Source organism: Astyanax mexicanus, chromosome 17 (genome assembly GCF_023375975.1).
Source record: "Astyanax mexicanus isolate ESR-SI-001 chromosome 17, AstMex3_surface, whole genome shotgun sequence".
Taxonomy (NCBI): Eukaryota; Metazoa; Chordata; class Actinopteri; order Characiformes; family Acestrorhamphidae; genus Astyanax; species Astyanax mexicanus.
In genome coordinates this window covers 5,372,964-5,393,919 of record NC_064424.1, presented here as the reverse complement: position 1 = coordinate 5,393,919, position 20,956 = coordinate 5,372,964, and the positions used below count along the sequence as shown (strand labels likewise).

The window sequence follows — 20,956 nt, the reverse complement described above, 5'->3', positions numbered from 1 at the left end:
GTATAATAGTATAACAGTATAATCATAATGTAGCAAAATAAATAATATAGCATAAAATAATATAATGCAGCAAATAATATTGCAGAATATTTAGTGCATGCATATAAATTGCAAACTAAAACACTTATACAATAAATACACCTAAAGCTTCACAGTAAATAATAGACTACTTTTAAGACAGAACATCTCTATTATCACAATATGGATTTTCAATATCATGATATTTCTGTGTCACGATATATTATATATATATACGATATAATATTGCCCACCCCTAGTATAAACGTCTTCTTCTTCACCAACAACAAAAAATCTCATATTAGAGAGACGAGAGACTCGTAGCTTTATAAAGGGAAATGGATGAGTTAGCAGCATCTTTTGCTGGAGTGGAGAAACAGTAAACAGCTGCTCTGAAGTTTATGCTCAGGTCGAGGAGGTGAAAAACGGCCAGGCTGTTTGCTTTTGCTGTTTTTGAAGCTATAGCTGCACAGCTGCACCAAGAGATGTGTGGGTACGAGAGAGAAGCACATAGTAAATGCTTAAAAGCAAATGCATAAATTCATGCTTGCATGTCCATGGATCAGATACGTATCCGATTTAGAACCACATATAAAAATGAGTCCAATCTGATTTGAAAAAATCACACAGCCATGAAAAAATCGGATCTGAGTTACATTAAGCTAAAATTCTGATTTGAGTCACTTCAGCCTGGTAATGTTTGAATCTTTTAAACTTTGCTTATTGAAGAAAAATCTAAATATACACGTTTAAAGGTGTTTGCTTTTTTAGCGAAATACTTATTCTATTTCTGAAATTAAAGAAATATTCTGAAGTAAAAAGTTACTATTTATAAATTGTTTTTTCAGCCGTAAAGCTCCATTCACCCCCATTCATCCTGGACTCTTTCGCTGGCTCCCCCTAGCGGTTGACAGGGACTGGGAGTGGGTAGTCTCGCCATAAATCAGCTCTGGCTTTTCCTTCAGTAAGAAAGCTTATAGGCTTTTCTGCCCTCTCGTGGCTTGGGTGACTCAGTGCGCATCAATCAATGAATATAGTGCATATAAAATTACTGTACAAAAAGATTTACAGTACCAATCAAAAGTTTAGACATATCTTTTCTCAGTCATTATTTATATTTTTTAAATGAATAGTGAAGTGATGGTGTGTTCCTGATGAGTGCCAGTTTCATCATCATAATGTTTTTGATGGTCTTAGCAGTGACTACACTTGAGGATACTTCCAAAGTTTTTCTTTACTTAGTTAAGTAGTTATAGTCCTATGGATTAGAATATTACACACTGTATACCTGTAACTCTACCTCTTCAAAACTTTACAACTGATGCTCTCAAACACATTAAGAGACAAGAAATTCAAGTAATTAACTCTTGATGAGTTCAGCACAGCTGTTAACTGAAAGCCTCAATTCCAGGTGACTCTACTTCATAAAACTGACTGAGAAAATCCAGCAGAGATGTGCAAAACGGTCTAATTTAAGCAAGAGGAGCTCCTTTGAAGAATCTAAAATATGAAACATAATCTGATTTGTTTAACATTTTTTTGGTTAAATAAGTAATTCCATGTTTTTCTTTAATCTACAAAGCAGACAATTTTCAAATAATGAAAAAAAAAAAACATTGAATATAAGGTGTAATTTTGACCTGCATTTCGTCACTGTCCAATGAAAAACAAGCATCTCCAAAACAGCAACAGAATATATTTTTTTAATAGAAGTCAATGTAAAATAAGTTTATTTCAGGTTATTTTTTCCAATTTTTCTTTTGGTCTGTTAATCAAGAAATCTTGACACAATATAAGGGATAGTTTGTCTGTTCAAATTATGTAGTAAACTAAAAATCGACAAAAACAGATATTTTTTTTTTCATTGGACAATGACGATTTATGTATTTGTCATATTTGTCTCCCATTTTATTCCCATTCATTTTGCCTCAACCAAATTCCCAGTGTCCCCTTTATCTGACAGCCACCAAACTACATGTACTCATCTGTTTGTATTTCTTTCATCCCTCGCTCCTTCCATTGAGCTTCACAAACATTCTGTGTTCCCTTCAGGAAATGCACATTTCTGGTTATATTACTGACCTTATAAAAAGCTTGAAGGAGTAGCAAACATAGCCCATAAAACACTGCCTTTTAATAAAAGAGACTTCTTTATTCATTTAAATTTCTTGATGGTCATATGGTCATGCTCCACTGCCAGTGGATACACCAGGTAAACATGTCTGATATTTGCCACTACACAGGATACTCCGTTTGGATGATATTAATAATATAAATAAGGTGGATATGGAAGTGTGATAGTGGGATACAGGGATGATGAAACACCTAGAGCCTAAAAGTAACCACACATAAAATAATTTATGCTCACAAACACACGTTCTTAAAAAGAAAATGTCTCTCATAATTTAAAGACCCATCAACATGATGTTCCATATTTTTAATAATATTTCATCCATCTCCTGGAATACTGTCCGCAGTCTGCATGTCAGATCCAGCAGTCCATCATCAGCTGTCCTCGTTGGATTTGCTGAAGACTCCCAGCTGTTTAGTGTTCACATCTTTGAGCTGTTCTAGCTGCCGCTGACCGCGTCGCAGGAGGTACTCGATGTGCATGATGTCTGTCTTTTTAATAGCAGCATTCGCTCGGAACTCCTCCTGTATCCTCGGGACAAACCCTGGCTTGTCTCGTCCTGCGCGCAGAAACTGACGATACAGCGACAAGACCTGTTTCTGTATCTTACTGTGGCGCGCCATAGCGATTCCTGAGGGAGTGTGGGAAGAGAAACCTGGAGAAAATAGAGACAAATGCAGACAAATATCAAGTGAAACAATAATTTGTGATGTTTAGGTAGAAAATATGAAAACTATTTTATGGTACTGTGAAAAATGTATGTATACATAAACAAAATAATTTCTTAAGCCTATTTAGAGACAATAACCAAACTGTATATTTCATTACACAAAGGCTAACTAGTCCAGTTTAATTGGATGACATGAAGCATATTATGAATAATAAGAAAGTATGGGAGAATTAAGTTGAACTGCTTGAATTTGTGCACCAGGAGTGGCAAAAAGTTATCCAAAAGCAGTGTGTAAGACTGGTGGAGGATAACATGCCAACATGCATGCAAACTAGGAATATTCCACCAAATATTGATTTCTGAACTCTTAAAACTTTATGAATATGAACTTGTTTTATTTGCATTATTTGAGGTCTGAAAGCTCTGCATCTTTTTTATTATTTCAGCCATTTCTCATTTTCTGTAAATAAATGCTCTTAAATGACAATATTTTTATTTGTAACTTGGGAGAAATGTTGTCTGTAGTTTAATGAAAAAACAACAATGTTAATTTTACTCAAAACATAAACCTATAAATAGCAAAATCAGAGAAACTGATTCAGAAACTGAAGTGCTCTTTTATTTTTTTTTTCCAGAGCTGAATACATTATATATACAAATACTCAGACAGTTAGGCTAGCTAACTCAGCTAATAAACTAAGCTAAGCTAACTACTGAAACACCACAGACTATTCTACTTTTATTTATAGCTCTAGGTATTTGAAATTATTTTCTATAATGGAGGTAGTTAGCTAAGAATTACCATGACCGGAGTGAACTAGTTAATTATCTCTAGATAATAATAAAGTAAGAGTTTAGCTAGCTAAGCTAACTAAGTTAAATACCTACCTTGGTAGCTAACTAGCTTATTTAAAGTAAAATCACAGAGCTGTATTATCTCTCCATAAGCAGCAGTACTGTATCTTACCTGCTGTGTCTCAGTCCTGCGGATATTTCGTGTTAGTGACAGCAGAAAACTTTAATTTGTATAAAAATCATCTTATTAATTTCTACAGTCCCACTCCTCTGTTTTGACCTTATGCTGTTTTCTTCGTTGTGTCTCTGCAGCACCGGTTCTCTACAACACCGCCCACTAGTGGCTGAACCCTGCAGCGCCTCTAATTATTACACAACATTAACTTTTTTTACACATTTATATAGTCCAATCCTTTAGTGGAGGCATCAATAAACATATTCTAAAATCTTCCTTAATAATTAAGGAACTTATCAACACGATGTTTAATATCAACATTTATTTACTATTTGCTTTTTATTTACTGTTGACCTGTACAGTATCACTGGTCACTGCACTGCTTTGGACACACCTCTTTTCTTTCTGTGTTTTCTTTCTTTTTATGATTTTTTTACATTGTAAATGTAATATTGAAGACTATATTACAGCTACAGTGGTATGGAAAAGTTTAGAAACCCCTGATCATTTTCCTGATTTTCCTTTATAAATCATTGGTTGTTCAGATCAGCACTTTCAGTTAAATATATCATATAACAGAAAAACACAGTGATGTTTGAGAAGTGAAATTTTTATAGGATTAAATTTTTATAGTTTATAGGATTTACAGAAAGTTTGCAATAATTCTTTAAACTAAATTTGGACTCCCTTGTTGTTTTATTGATTGGCATATCTTTAGCACTAATTATTGGAGCACAAAATGTGATTGTAAGCTCATTGACCCTTGACCTACATTCACAGGTGAATCCAGTTATGAGAAAGGGTTAAGGTGGCCAATGGCAGGTTTTTCTCCTCTTGAAAAACTCTTAATGAATATGAACCTGTTTTCTTTGCAATATTTGAAGTCTGAAATCATCTTATTTATTATTTCAGACATTTCTCATTTTATGCAAATAAATGCTCTAAATGACAATAATTTATTTGGAATGTGGGAGAAATGTTGCCTGTAGTTTATAGAATAAAACAACAATGTTTGTTTTACTCAAACATAAACCTATAAATAGCAAAATCAGAGAAACTGATAATCTCTTAATTTTCATATATATATATATATATAAAGACAAAATTACCAACTCTCTAAAAAGAGCAGTAATTCCCATCACTACTGTACACAAAATATTTTTTACAGGTTTTACAGAAAGGAGGCAAAGAATATATGCAAAAAATATATGATTTTGTGGTTGATCATAAAAGACAAAGACAGACTGCAAAAAGGAAACATTTTCTTTTATTAAGAAAATATTTTCTACATCATCCTGTGCAAACTGAGTTAATCTACTGAGTTAATTTTATAGCCTACAATTTTGAGATGTGAGACTGAACCCGGCCTGCTGGAGTGCAATACTGCGAAAGTGCAATACATACCATATATTAAATATATTGTATTTGAACCAGCAGGCTGATGGAGACGGACGTTCTCTGAAGAACAGCCCTGTTTTCTGCAGATACAGGTTGATTCTGGTTAAAGTGTGCCGGTATTTCACTGCATGGAAATACTCAAAGATAGCATTGAGTTCACAGCCATTCCTGAGCTCTGGGACATCTATATTGCATATCATATACATGTATGTTGATCATTATTGCACTATAATTGATTAGATTACTGTAAACACCCTAGAAATGGTAATGGTAAATGATAATGGTACATCATACAGTACATTTTTCTTTCAAACAAACCAAACACAAACATTTGGTCACAATTTCCTATTAATTCAGTATAGAGCAAGACCTCAAGACCTGCTGTAGTACATTAGTTATATTTGCATTACTGGTTACCCTATACATTACACTACCCTGCTCACAGTATATCATTTATTAATAAAGGCACCTTTTATATATTTCTGTATGGGAAGGATGAGGCTTGCTGAACTTTGGCTGAAGCGAATAAATGCTTCAGCGCACAGGTAGACTACCATACAGCAGTTTCAAAGAGGCAGCTTGAGCTTATATTACATAAAACAGAAGTTTCTAAGGAAAATAACTTAGACTGGGGCTAACCTCAAGCGGACGGTGAGCCCCCTGACTGAGGGGAACACAACCCCTGCACTTCACATCATGCTTCTCCCATTGGCTCAAAGGCCTCCAACCTGTAGCTGCTAAGCACATTCAGCTTGTGCCATGTGGAATTACAGCTGATTCAGCAAAATTCAGTATTTAATATTTTCCAGCTTTCAAAATCTGGTTTACTATATGTTTCAAGCAAATACACATAAAAAACATCGTGATACAGCTTAATACATTCTGACAGGTGTGCTGTTCTCAAGCTGAATCAGCATTTATGAGCATATAATTCGTACATACATTCAGGTATGATTTTGTTTTTTGGCCCACATGCTATATATTGATTAATATCGGACTTATTGTTTGCTGAATAAAGAATAAAGGAAAAAACAGAAGCCTTGAAAGAAATGATTACCAATCACTCCCAGCATGCTATCAGGTGATATGCTGAGCTGGAAAAAATACAGTATGTAAATACTAGATAAATTAAAGAAATCGAATTAAAACATTTATATAATGGAATGGAACCCAAACTAAATATGGAATAAATATAGTTATGGTTGACTGAGTGCTTACTTGAGGTTTAAAAAAAAGAGCCTAACCGGTAAAGGCTGGAAGACCCTAAATTATGTATTTTCATTGTGCCACAATAGGTCATGTCTAATTTAACATTTACATCCATTTTAATAAGGGGAATGCCACCAATTTTTCAGATTAATTAGCAGGGAGGTATATGTATATTTAGTAGTGTTGGAATTTCTTGATTTGTATGATGAAGAAAATATAAAAATAAAGGATTAATTGCACAGAGTTAATACAGTCTGCCTCCCAAAATACACAAATAGAGGGAAGTACCAGAGTTAACATATTTTATGCATGATTTTAATCATTAATTATCACATAATATTGCTGTGATTAATACAATATGTTTGGCCCCACTACTACAAATATAATTATTCCACTTTGACAATCTAAGATTATTTTATTTACATTTAAATATCAGCTATTATACCACAGTTAGTTCTGACTCTGCAATGTGATTGGTAGCTGACAGTAGCTGCATGCCAATTGCATACTACAGGCTAATGCTATATAGTCTTTTTAATAGTGTGAAAATATTAATGTACAAACCTCTAAACTAAGGTGGCCAAGAAAGGCACACAAAGCAGACAAAAGGTGTGTCCCAATTCAGGGGCTGCATCCTTCGAAGGATTAATTTGAAGGCGATTACGTCACTGCGGTGCGACTAGGCTGTCCCATTTCGAAGACTCCTTCGAATGCAGCCGACGAATGCAGCCTTCTTTTCCTCGGAAACGAAGGATGCACCGGGTGTATCCTTCACAGCCTACAGTATCCCAAGATTCATTGCATGCCGACTTATTTCAGCACGAAAAGGCGGAGTCAGCAGAGGAGTCAACTGTATTATGTAGTATTATGTAGTTTATAGATATATAAATACTTATAGATATTATAAATTATATAATTTATATATATATATATATATGTGTGTGTGTGTATGTATTAATGTATTATTTAGTTTATTTATAAGTATATTTCTTTTTATATAGTATTTATATATCTTTAAACGACATAATACATAATAAATATATAATATATAATACAATATATATAAACTAAATAATACATTATTCTATTTTATTCTCTTTTTTCAACTTCATTTCAAGCGCCCTTTTATTTGTTTATGTTCAGTTCCATCCGTTCACATTTAAAACATTTAAGTAACTGCACAGTTTATTAACCTGGACTTAATTAATTGGGTATTTTTTGGTCTGAAGCAAAACTAGAATCAAAATCTCTGGCTCATTTCTCAGCTCTGACTTTGGTTGTGGCGGGTAGAATCTCAAACAGGAAACAGGAAATACTCCGTAGGGTAGACTGTCCCATTTCAGTACTGCCATCGCAGCCTACCCATCCTTCTAAGGACACACCTTCGTAGACCGCGTCCTTCGAAGAATGCAGCCCCTGAATTGGGACACACTGTACATTAAGAAAACGCAGCATTTCAGAAAACATTGCCCTCTAGCGGCCAGGAGCATTTCCGGTGAGGCAATGTATTTGCGTTCCCTTAATGAAGCGTTTCTGAAATGTAGTTGCGTTGTCATATTTTTGTTTGCTTTGTAAATGTTGTTGTTCGCTACGTTTACGTATGTTGCGTTTTAATCTTTTTGTTTGCATTTGGAACTAATAGGAAGTGATGGAGTATTTCTTCATCACATCAAAAAATAAGTGGAATTCCCCTTTATCTTATTGTACCGTATTTCTTTGTTTTAGGCATCTGGACCTGAGCCCATGTGATATCTAGGTAGGACACACCGAACTGTTACTACAGTTCCCATTTGAGTTCTTCTTTAGTCTTCTTTAAAGCAGACTGCAGAAAACCATAATGAATCATTAATGGAGGCTTTACAATGGTTGAACTTTATGCTACAGAGGCATAAAGAACTGTTTAAATCCCCTCTTTCAGCATGTGCTCAACTCTAAGCACAGGATAGCCTCAAACAAGAGCTCCACCACCTACACGTTCCTGATCTCCACTTGCGCTGAATATCATGACTGTGGCTCAGCTATAGATTTCATGAAGGATGTGGGTGGTTCCAGTAAATGCTGTGTTATTCTATAGTTTGAGATACTCCGCTAGGAAGACCACAAGGACTTTGGTGAGATTCTCCACGGTGTGGCCGTGAACCTTGTCTGCAGTGTCCTCCACTGTGTGCCAGTAGAAAGGGAAGGGCGTAGCGATCATGTGCAGAACTGGAACCCCTGCAGTCAGCAACACAAAACAGAATGAAGCACAAATAAAAAAACAATAATAATGGAGCTGCTCTTTGTGACGAGTAAAAGGTTAGGGTTAGCAAGGTTTTTAAGACAAGGGGCCTTATAGTATCTATTGTTTCTATGTTTCTGTTTTGGTGGTGGAAAATACAGGAGCTCCACTGACTGAAATGAACCTAGACAACAGCCAATCATCCATTCCTATAGGTGAGACCACAACTTGAATGTTTAAAATAAATTAAAAAAACGATGGAATGAGACCTTTTAGATACTAATGTGCCAAAGTCACAGCACACCTGACTCTTAAACAGAATCACAAGTGATTCACTGATTGATTTATTTCACATTACACCCAAAACACACCCATGATTAATTAAGTAAATTTTAATCCATGCCTTTTTTCGTGTTTCGAGTGTATACAAAAGTACAAATACAAAAGTGTATTTTTTTTCTGCCCTCATGATGCCAAAGACACACAGGCACACCCTAAATCCAGCTTTGCAATCCGCAATTAAACAGTGCACTATAGATCACTAAAATAGGGCCCAGAATGTGAATTGTACCAGAGATGGTATTAATGAGCCACTGACTGCAGTGTAAATGGGATTTCTCATAACGCTTATCATGTGGCATGTTTACGCACTTATGGATTTAGTCCCACCCTTCAACAAGAAGAGACAATCAGCTTTCTGATTTATTTTTTTTTGGGCAGAGTAACAGAAGGAGGGTCAGTGTGGAGATCTGCGCAAGCGCAGTAGCCATAACTGAGCCGAAAATCATGTTTTTGTGCAGTATTGAGTCAAACGTTACACACTATTCATGAGATATTACATTTTTTAGCTATCTTTCCATTCAAACAGATAGGAGTCTTGTCTTACATGAGTGGGAGTAAGTGCCCGGTCACTCACACATATAATTTATATAGATGTTTGTGTTCCCAAGCCGCCCCTGAAGTAGGACTTTGATAATAAAAAAAAATAATCAGTTTGAATACTGCTATCCCATGACTTTTGGCACATAATAGCTGTTTCTCACCTCTCTGAAGAAAAGGCACGTGATCATCCTTGACTGGATCCTTGGTCACATCTTTTCTAAAGTAGATCTGCTTGTTAGGGTGAGAAGACAACAGGCCCAGCTCATGGAGTCTCTTTTCTTCAGGACAGGCCCACATAAAGACAGACAGAGACAAAGCACATACAAAAAAAAAAAAACAGATTTATGGATATATAGAGAAAACTCATTGTTTAACCTGAGTATATAATGATAAAATGGCTGTTAAATTACATTAAAATAAAAATAATTACCTGCAGACACAAGACGGTCAAACCAGCGAGCTGTGTTCTCAAAATGATTCACAAACATGGGGCTTGGGGCACCAATTAGATCCAGGAGAACAAAGAGATCCTGGTAATTCCAAAAACAACATGAGAGCACTGTATTATTACAGGATTTTAGCTATTTTTATTTTAACCTAATCTGTCAGTTTTTTGTTCTTTACATTGTTTTTTTTTTTTTATTTTATGCAGCTAAATGGACTAGGGTTATACAACTAATTTCGTTAACAAAAACTATGACGGAAAATCTTCGTTGAAGACCTATTTTTCATGCCGAAAACAAGACGACAACTAAATAAAAAATAATACCTGAAAACGAAAACTATGACAAAATTTATTAGACTTTTTGTCAACTAAACGAAAACGCCAAAACTAAAAAACAAAGTTCAAAGACTGACAAATAGGGCAAATTATTTGTAATAAATTATATTATTGACCAGTGATTGGAACACAGCCACTCCACACAATCTCAAAATAACAACACAAATCTAAAATAGTAAAACAATACAAAAATGACATACCTTTTTGTGACTAAAAGTCATTATCCTACAACTAGACTAAAACTAATAATAAAAGACTAAAATAATAAAATAATAAAAGACTAAAATATGACTAAAACTATTAAACATTTTAGTCAAAAGACTGATGTATAATAATATTTTAAATAATAATAAGAACAGCAAGAGGAAGAATTGTGAAATACTGTATACTGTGATACTGTAAACAAAACATGATATTTTTGAGACACTTTTCAGACTGTGATAATCCCCTACTGTGACAACCCTAGAATGGAGCAACAGATATTCTCTAAAAAGTAAAACTTCCATTGAAAACTTTGAAGGTATTTTATCTTTTCCGTAGAGTTGCCATTTTTGAGACATAGGGCCCTATCTTACACCATGTTCAAGGTGCTCATTGCTATCTTACACTCGTCAAAAATCATGCTTTAATACTTTCCATTTTAATAGCAACAGTGCTAGAGAATAAATCTACACTGATGCATGGTAGTCTGACAGAGAGGTGTGTTCAGGTAGGTTTCTGCCATATTACTATCTTAGCAACAAAGACGTTCATTGCTATCTTGGCACCGTGTACACCCCTGCTTGTTATGAACCCAAGATAAAATGTCATTGTTTTTCCCGTAAATTAGCTGCTTGCATTAGCTGGTAAATTTCCTCTGCTGAGAAGCGCAGAAAAGCTGCGCTGTTAAAATAGCAATCCGCCAAAGTCAGAGTGCACCTGACTCTTAAAGGGAATGGTGAGTGAGGGATTAGTTTATTTTACACCCATATGATTAATTAAAATAATTAGTACATGCCTTTTGCATGTTTCAAGTCACGCAACATGTTCTTCTTTCATTGTTTCGATAGCAAAGACACATTGACACGCCCTAAATCAAGCTGCACAGTGCACAGTTACAGATACACAGCTATATAGATGCTTCTACAAACATGCCAGCTCTCTTACCACGGCATGCAGAAGTGTGGTCTGCTCAGAGCCTGGAGGATGTGGAATGCTGGACATGTGCTCGGCGAGATGTCGGGAGCCATACAACGAATCAGAGGACACTCCTTCCTCAAACGACTCCTCACCATCAAAGAAGACTAGCTGTAACGTCACAGGAGCCATCTTCACAGAGGGACAAGACACAACAAAGTGTGTTTTAGTTTTTTTCTATAAAGAAACATTGCTAAATATATATGTTTTGTTTATTTTATTTTCATTACCATGTGACCTGTAATGAACTAGTCCTAGGATACTGCATACTAACCAGAAACAAAAAATCTACAGCTTCAGAAAAATATAAGAAACCACTTAAAAATGATGGGTTCCTTTGATTTTACCAAATTGAAAAACCCTCTGTAACATAATCAAGAGGAAGATGGATAATCACAAGCCATCAAATCAAACTAAGCAGTGTGTAAGACTGGTGGAGGAGAACATGCCAAGATGCATGAAAACTGTGATTAAAATCCAGGGTTATTCCACCAAATATTAATTTCTGAACTGAATTTTTTATGAGAAATGTTGTCCGTAGATTATAGAATAAAACAACAATCTAAAATGTACTCAAACGTATACCTATAAATAGCAAAATCAGAGAAACTAATTCAGAAACTGAAGTGCTCTCTTAATTTTTTCCAGAGCTGTATGTGTTGCTTTACCAAATGGAATCAAGTGACGTTTCCGACGAGGCCATCAATTATTCATCTGTATGATTCAAACACAGTTATGTTGTATAGAAACTGATCAGTTCCATAGGGAGAAATACAAGGTCTAAAAATATACATACAGAGGTCAATATGAGAAAGTAGCTCAATGATCTATTTCCTATTTCCTGCTTTATGATATACAATATTCACACACTCACATCTGTCAACTCAGCAGAACGTTTTGCCCTCTGGCTCAGAGAGAAATTTCACATTTTCTAAAAATTATCTGATAGGGGTGTTTGCAGATGCCCTTACACATCCTGGATGTTCATATCCTTTAATTTAACAACTTTTTAATCATTTTAAACATTTTCTTTAGTTAGTACAGGCAAAGCCAACTGTGTTTTACTGAAGTAAGCCTAGAATTTGAGCTTTGATATTTAAAAATATAATAGTATAATGTGCTTTAGATAAGCAAGGTTGGATTTTGATCTGATGCAGAACTTAAAGGCAGAGATGTTTTTTTGTTGTGTGCTGTAGAGAAGTTAACCTGATTGGTAGACATTGGAACAACAAATATCTGGGTAAAAGTGCTAGAAACCTCCTGTCAGATATCCAACACATGCCTTTTCTACATGGCATAAATTCTCTCAGGGCCATGAGAGTGGAAAATGACTTAATTAACTAGAAAATTGGATGGTTGTCCAGATAATGTGGTTCCAATCAGTCACTGTATAATACCAGGTGGTTGCTGAGACCTGGCTAAGTGGTTTCTAGATGGTTGCTAGGGTGTTTATAGATGGTTGGTCTGGTGTTGCTAGGCAGTTGCTATGGTGTTGGTACGTCGTACAACAGGGGTCGGCAATTAAGTTTGGCCACGGGCCAGATATTTTCCACAAAAAAAAAAATTCTGTTTTGGAAAATAGAGTGTAATGGGATAGAGTACTACAGACTAGTAGCTCTCCAGCCCAGAGGGTTGTTGAACCCAGTTGCAGAACAGTTGAATTCAAAGCAGGTAAACCCATAATGAAAGGAAAAAATAAATAAATAAACACACCGCTCCTCACATGGGATCAAACCTGTGCCATCAGGGTCGCGGTACAATATGTTCCCGCTGCCCCGGCTTACAAGGAGAGTCCAAGAACAGGCGGAAAAATGAGAACGGGCAGAAACTAAAGTCACGCTCAGCGCAACAGAGAGCGAGACAGGGGAGGCAGGTAAACAAAAGCTCACCAGAGAAGCATTTTATTTATTATTTTTTTAAGTATCATTCATTATAGTTCAAACAACCTCACGGGCCAGATGTTTCATGCTAAGCCGTCTATTGCCGACCCCTGTCTTACAAGTTGTTTTGCTATGGTTTTACTATGTGTTTGCTCTAATGGGTGGGAATCACAGGGCATCTTAAGATACGATATAATCAAGATTTATTGCCCACAATAATGAGGGCAATGTATCGATACTTTGAGTCTTAGGGAGTTTAGAGCAGCTTTGATTTAATACCATGTATCGATATGACTGGATTGATACAACATATCACAACCTAAATATATTCTCCCACCTCTAGTTAATAGATCATTGCTAAGTTGTTGCTAGGTGATGGAATGAAAATACGTCTGGTTAATAGAGCAATAGAATAAGCTGGGTACCAGAACATTTGCCCAAAAAATGGATGGTCCAAAAGCTCCTCCATGCACAGACTGTACTAGAGAGATTAATTCATTAATTAGACATATTCGTTTCTGTTGATGTAGCTAATCAATAATTGATTCAGATCGAGTAATGTTTTGTTCTATATTTTTTTCATAGGTGCTTTAATGCTGAAATCAGTAATGCATTTTCTGAATTTATTTTTAATGAGAGAACCTGATTTGCTATTTTCTCTTGCCAGTTCTGCTGAGTTCATTAATGCTGTGTTAGAGAAGACTCAGCAGAATGATTAAATTAAATTAAAACATTAAGTGGTAGTTTCTTAGACAGGGATTATACATAGTCTTGGACTACATAGCATTTTAAATTGATTCTTTTTATAAAAGGAAAATATAGTCTTCAATTTTGCCTAATCCCTGTCCCGGAAGCCAACCATACGTTTGATTAATGTTTGAACTGAGTAAAAGGGAGAGGTTGAACCTGAGCATTTCAGAAAGATGTACTGTAATGCAGTGTAATGCACTGTGATGTAACTCTTGCTTTTGCTACAGATGAAGTGACTGTGCCAGCTCGTAATTCTAGAGCACTGCGGCTGGGTGCTGTGCCTATTCACAGCTTTGATAGAGACTCGATTTTAAGTCTCAAGGGCCTTATCTCACCTCTTAACAGTACTGAGAGTTACTGCTGGCAAGGAGGGTACTGTTTATTTATCTGTGATCTATATATATACTGTACAATACCAGTCGAAAGTTTTACAACACCCCAGTTTTTTTTTTTTTTTTTTTTGCATTTATTTTTTAACATTTAGGCTCTACAGATCCAGTGAATGATCTGAAATGGTAAAAAAATCTAGTGATCTTAAATGATACAGTGGTTAGCAATAAACTGCCAGGGTTTTTAAGGTAAAACTGTTTAAATCTGGTCTGTAGAAATGGAAAAACATGCACTTTGGAAATTGCATGCAACAAATAACAATTTACAAAGCCTTATTCTGTAGTAAAGCAGTGCTGGAACAGATGGTGTTACTACACTCCCTACTGCAGCATTTACACACTTTACACACACACAGCACATTCACACTTTCATCATTATAATCTCTAGAAAAAGACACAGAAACACAGAGAACTCTGTATCTATTAAAAGTAGAAGTCTTTCTTTTCTTTAGAGAAATTACAGGTGAAGCCAGAGAGTGCTGACGCACTGTTTCCTACACCTTCAAATAAAGACTCTTGGAAACTGGAGAAAAAAACTGCTACAAGAAGAATCACGTCTGGCTGACCCACATGGAAACAACAGATTTAGCTCAGATTAACATGATTAGTTCAGTGTCAGTTTCAACAGTGAAGAGAATTAAAATTAGAGACAGGTAAACTGACAGGTAAAGTGCAGTAATAAAGTCATTGATAAATATTTGTATATTTTAGTTTAATATTAGTAGTATTGTATTATTTTCCACAGGAAAAGAACATCTTGTTCACTGTCATTTCTGCATTACATTATAAATGAATGAAAACAGCTACCTGAAAATGCTTTGCTATTATAGATTCTCCTGCTTTGTGAAATTAATTATTGATATTTTTAGTGCTAGGCAGCTGCTTGGAGTTGGGAATAATTCTGGGGAGTCAGAGTGTACCTAAAACTTCTGCCTTTCCTAATGATGACTGGGAATAAACCATAGCCCAGAGCTAAGCTAATTAAGGTCTGAGACCTTAGCAGAAGTTCTCTGTAAGCTCATATATTGTGAAGGTTCTCATTTTTCACCCTAAAACTGTACAAAAGGCAAAATAAAAACAATGACCTTGGAAATGTTATACAGTAGTTATGCCATTGATATAGTGATAATGTAATAGAATAATACAATTACATAGTTTTACATTCAACTAATAAGAATATTAAAATGTGCTAATACATACAATTAAAGTCAATATATGGGCCATTCATATTAATGTGCTCTTCTAGCTAATAAAAATATAATAGGACAATTACTACTGCGTATAAGTTCGTATATTATTGAGACAGGCCTATACCTTATTAGAATCAGAATCAGAATCTTTATTCTCCAAGTACAAAAGGTACAAGATTTTTTTTTCTGGTGCTGGTATCAACATTTAAATAGAATATATTAATAGATGGATAAAAAAACTGAATTATACATAAGCTTAAGATAAACTTAAAAACATGAATCAAAGTTATTTGCGATTGTTGCAAGCAACAATACAAAATACATAGTTACCAAGTGAAGGTAGAATTTAAATATGAAAAAGTGTATAATATATGATAAAGTGCACTATGCGCTGACTGCAGTAACTCTGTGGAAGACTACAGTAGTTAATACAGTAGTTTATATAGATTATATGATTTAGTTTTGTATAATATGCAATGGTATAATAAAGTGCAGGTGCAGCTAGGCCTGTCATGATAACATTTTTTTGCGAACGATATGTTATCCCAGAAATTATTGCGATAAACGATATTGTTTGCATTTTAAAACCATTAAATGGCATTTACATAATGACAACATAATATCGTAACAAAGGAATTACACCCTTTTAAAGAACATTTACATTGCGAAGTGCGAAGGCAGGGGAACAGTGGGTCTGCCACACACCATGCCCCGGTCTGTCCCAGCTGGCACACGTTGGACCATCATATAAAGACCCTGCCTCAGCCTTAACTCGAGAGATACGCTCACGATAAGAGGAAGACTGAGGTCACACAAAACTAAGAAACACTAAAGATAAGTGACTAGGGCCGTTATTATGTTTCTTTAAGTTAGTTGTGGGTGTTGATGGAGGGCATTTTTCCTAATAAAAGTTTGTTTTGAGTTAATTTACTCCATGTGTCTGTGTCTCTCTGTGCTTCCTGTCCCCAGGGGCGCAGTCACAGTATTTGTGCATTTTGTAAGTGAAAACAAAATGGACGATATCACGATCATTAAAATGATTGAGGTCATGTCCATTTATTGAACGATAAGTCAATAATGCAGTTATTGTGACAGGCCTAGGTGCAGCAAATACAAGTAGTTAAAAGGTTTTTAAAAAAATGTAAAGTTAAAATAGAGAAATGTAAGACGGGTCCTTGTTTAAGAGAGTAATGGCCTGGGGAAAGAAGCTATGAAGGTGGGGGTTGGTCTGAGACTTTAAAGCTCTCTTTAAAGGTTTCTGAAAAGATGGAAGCCACTGGAAGAGAGAGTAACCAGGTTGTGAGGGGTCAGCCATGATCTTTGCTGCCTTTTTCTTTATTCTAGAAGAGTAGAGATCTTAGATTTTATTATATAAATAAATTCTAATGAAACAAAACAAGTGTTTTATAAATGACATTCTGGCTAATTCACGTTTTTATGGGTCTTCCTTGATAAAATGTTTTTTTTTTTTGCCAATATACTGTGGGATAATGTATTCAGTAATGTAATTATTGTGACAGATCTTACCTGCTGTTTGAGCATTTTCAGGTGCACATCCAGTGCAGTGACCAGCTCCAGTATCATAGCACAGGGAACAGCTGAGTCACTAGCCCCCACAAACACCTGCTTCGGCACACGAGGGCTTAAAGACATGATCTTGGTGTCGTAGTGGCAAGCAAGCAGCAACCGCCTCGGAGCCATGGGGTCCAACACTGCGAGGATGTTGGAGAAGATGATTGGACCACGAGGGGTTTCTGAGTTAAAGGAATCGATCGCCACTGACCACCCTGCAGAGAGCGAGTCCAGCTGCGAGGAGATGTGCTGTGAAGAAACACAGGCAAAAAAGACTATAAAATCAGAATAAAAAAAAAAAGGTTAAAGCTTAATTTGCTTAAATTACTAAAATAAATTGCTAATTATAATACTAAACTTGAGGATTATGAGAATTATTCAGCAGAAATATGATAAAACATCAACATTTTAAGAGAGTGGGCGGAGCTATGTCTAGCCTAGTTTTTGGCCAGGGTTCTGCTGATGTCAGCCTGACCCACTTTTAGACCAACACACTCTACATTCAAATAAGAAAATAATAGAAAAAATGATTAGACTTTAGGAACATATTTATAAAAAAATATTTTGTACATTTAAACAAGGAAACCAAAAGTATAGAAGCCCATTCCCGCCTCCTAAAATTAACAAAAAAATATAGGACATTTTTTCTTCTTATTAAGTAAACTGCCATGTCATTATTTTGCAATACTAAGTCTTTATTTTGAGATAGCAAGAGTGTTTTTTCTTTCAAAATAGTGAGTTAATATCTCATAATATTGACATACTGTTCCAAAATAATGACTTAAAATCTCAAAATATTGAGATAGCAGGTTACATAATAATAAAAAAATGTGCAGTTTTTTTTTAGGTAGCGGGAATGGGCTTCCATACCAGAGGAGCCCAATTAACCCAATTAGAAGAAAAAAATCTTGAATTTAGCTTTTCAAGAGCTTTAATTACTCCCATGATTAATGTGATAATTGTCCATTGAGTGATGAGTCTTTGCAGGCTTTACCCTCCGAACATTGCGGCTTCCGCGGGACCCAGGCTGTCGCTCTATGAGAAAAGGCTGGAGATGTGAGTACCACAGCCGAGCCCAGTTCACCTCAGAGACCAGCCGTTTCACCTGCGCTCTGGTGGGTCTGCTCGGCCTGTGAGTTAGCTGTGGGGAAAACAAATATTAACAAAAAGCGTAATGTAGAGGTGCCAATTTATTATTATTATACTTGATAGAATTGTGTACATAATAGAAAAACAGGAATACACGTGTAAGCATTATATATGACCAAATAATGTGTGACTTTAAAATGCCTTGGGTTGGGTGATATGGAAAAAAATCTAAAAATCTAACATTATAATAGCATTATGGGGATTTTCACAATGCTTTAAGCACATCACAATGTTCAATTTGATACCCTGGAACAGACATACAAGCATGTTTTTAAAATACTATATTGTACAAAAGTACAATGACCGTGTACTTAAATGGTATACAGTGCTTTTAGTCCATGCTCCCAACATGCTCATTTTAAACCTCACTGCCCTCAGAATCTACCAATGAAGTGTGGAGCTACTTTGAGCTTGTTAATAGTGTAAAATTTGTGATTTCTTTGCATGGACAATGCTATTACTATCACTAGCATTGTAGGCCTGAAGGGACCATCAGCTAAAAATGCTTTTTTGGGAATGGAGGGGGATTATAGATATTTTCAAAAACTGCTGGACTTTCCATGCATTTCCACTGAATTGATTTATGCCAGGACAACTACCTGAAGGTACTGTATGTATAAACAGTTTTAATAAACTACCTGTGCACTTCTAAAGCTCTCAGTGCCTCATTTTAAATATCAGGGCTCTCAGAATTCTACCAATGAAGTGTGGAGCTACTTTGAGCTTGTTAATGGCGTAAAATTAGTGATTTCTTTGCATGGACAATGCTATTACTAGATTCCTATCACTAGCATTGTAAGCCTGAAAGGAGCGTCAGCTAAAAGTGCTTTTTTTTGGGAATGGCGGGGGATTATACATATTTTTAGCAACAGCTACACTTCCACTGAATTGATTTATGCCAGGACAACTACCTGAAGGTACTGTATGTATAAACAGTGTTTTTAATGAACTATCTACTTTTAAAGCTCTCAGTGCCTCATTTTAAATATCAGGGCTCTCAGAATTCTACCAATGAAGTGTGGAGCTACTTTGAGCTTGTTAATGGTGTAAAAATAGTGATTTCTTTGCATGGGTAACGCTATGCCCCTATCACTAGCATTGTAAGCCTGTTGGGAGCATCGGCTAAAAGTGCTGTATTGGGGAATGCTGGGGGTAAATGGAGGTGGGCTATTCGACAAAAGTTCATACTCGTTATCCTGTTTCACTACAACCCAAGTCCATTTCACACCGGATTTCACCTTTAAGAGGTTTAAACACCACAGTAATTGAGTGCAGGCAGATCAAAGCCAGACAGAGGGAGAATGCAGGTTTACTCACTTTATCTTTGTTGAGATCTGGTACTCTGACTGGCAGTTCTTCAATATTCCTTGTCTCGTTTTCGGACAGCATCAGTCCCAGAGTGAGAGCAAACGCCAGCAAGACGCACAGACACAGCAGCAGCACGCGCGCCCTGCACACCGACCCCTGCTCGCACGTGCCGGGAGCGCAGCACGCGGTGGAGGAGGATGAGGAGGAGGCAGCAGCCCTGGACCTCCTGCCCATCTCACAGCACGGAGGGGGTACGACCTAGGGACATCTGCGTGACATCAGAGACAAGATGACAAGATAAGGCAGATGAGCAGAGGCTGTTTAAATGGTGCAGAAATAATAAGAAATTTTAACTGCAATCGTACATATAAGCATCATAGACTAGTTATTATAACAGCATCATGAACTGTTCAGCTACTGTAGGTCAGCTAGCTGTGAAAGACAAAAATGCAGCATATAAGTGCTTTATTATTAAACACATATTAAACACTACAGCTCACCAGCTAGTTCTCATCTCCTCCTGTGAGGGTTATATATGCGTGTATGAATATATGTGAATATATATGAATATGTAAGAATAGCAGTAAGTTCAGCTACACGTTTCCATCAGTTGCATTACCTGCATCTTCTCTGTAGTGATGCTGGTGGTGGAGGAGCTCACTGGTCACTGGTACTCAGATTAGCCCTCAGTCTGTGGTCTGGAGAGAAGAATCATCCTGAAAACAGCGGCGGTTCACACTGACACACCATCCCTGAAACGCGCTCTGGTTTACAGCCATAGAGCTGCTGCTGTCTCTCTCTCTTCTGTTGCTCTGTCCCGCAGACCGGCAGCTTCAACAGCCACCCCCCTCCTCTCTCTCTCTCTCTCCCTCCCTCTCTTTTTTCTCTCTCTCTCTCTCTCTCTCTCTCTCTCTCTCTCTCCCTCTCTCTCTTTATGTGTGTGTCTCTTTCTGTCTGTCTCTCTCTCTCTATCTGTGTGTCTTTTCCTGTCTGTCTCTCTCTTTCTTTCCATCTCTATATCTTTCTCTCTCTCTTACCTCCCTCTCTCTCTCTCTCTCTCTCTCTCTCTCATCTATCTATCTGTGTCTCTTTTTTATTTCTGTCCCTCTCCCCACCTTTCTTTCTTATCTCTCTCTCTCTCCGTCTGTCTCATCTCTATCTATCTATCTATCTATCTATCTATCTATCTATCTATCTATCTATCTATCTCGGTCTCTGTGTCTCTTTATCTCTTTCCCTCTTTTTATTATTCTCTCTTTATATGT

General features: G+C 36.3%; 2 protein-coding genes across 2 annotated transcripts; both read right to left on the bottom strand.

Annotated features, from left to right (window-relative positions):
• Positions 1-2,149: 2,149 nt before the first annotated feature.
• Positions 2,150-3,942, bottom strand: sdhaf1 (succinate dehydrogenase complex assembly factor 1). The gene is made up of 2 exons (XM_007250022.4): positions 3,787-3,942; positions 2,150-2,804 (listed from the first exon to the last, which is right to left on the bottom strand). The coding sequence occupies exon 2, from the start codon at positions 2,770-2,772 to the stop codon at positions 2,524-2,526; it is 249 nt and encodes an 82-aa protein (XP_007250084.1). The 5' UTR covers positions 2,773-2,804; positions 3,787-3,942; the 3' UTR covers positions 2,150-2,523.
• A 3,361-nt stretch (positions 3,943-7,303) lies between these two features.
• qpctlb (glutaminyl-peptide cyclotransferase-like b) lies at positions 7,304-20,564 on the bottom strand. Its single transcript, XM_007250021.4, has 8 exons — positions 20,311-20,564; positions 19,701-19,959; positions 18,229-18,375; positions 17,190-17,483; positions 11,424-11,585; positions 9,927-10,026; positions 9,658-9,774; positions 7,304-8,610 (listed from the first exon to the last, which is right to left on the bottom strand). Exons 2-8 carry the CDS (start codon positions 19,923-19,925, stop codon positions 8,465-8,467), a joined length of 1,191 nt encoding a protein of 396 aa, XP_007250083.2. The 5' UTR covers positions 19,926-19,959; positions 20,311-20,564; the 3' UTR covers positions 7,304-8,464.
• Between the last annotated feature and the right edge of the window lie 392 nt (positions 20,565-20,956).

Excerpts from the sequence above, each read along its gene's own strand:
- qpctlb (XM_007250021.4), bottom strand. The coding sequence starts at position 19,925 with ATGGGCAGGAGGTCCAGGGCTGCTGCCTCCTCCTCATCCTCCTCCACC. Across the intron at positions 18,376-19,700 it reads CAGATCTCAACAAAGATAAA|CTAACTCACAGGCCGAGCAG; the intron begins GTGAGTAAACCT and ends TTTTCCCCACAG. Across the intron at positions 8,611-9,657 it reads CGTGCCTTTTCTTCAGAGAG|GGGTTCCAGTTCTGCACATG; the intron begins GTGAGAAACAGC and ends TGCTGACTGCAG.
- sdhaf1 (XM_007250022.4), bottom strand. The coding sequence starts at position 2,772 with ATGGCGCGCCACAGTAAGATACAGAAACAGGTCTTGTCGCTGTATCGT.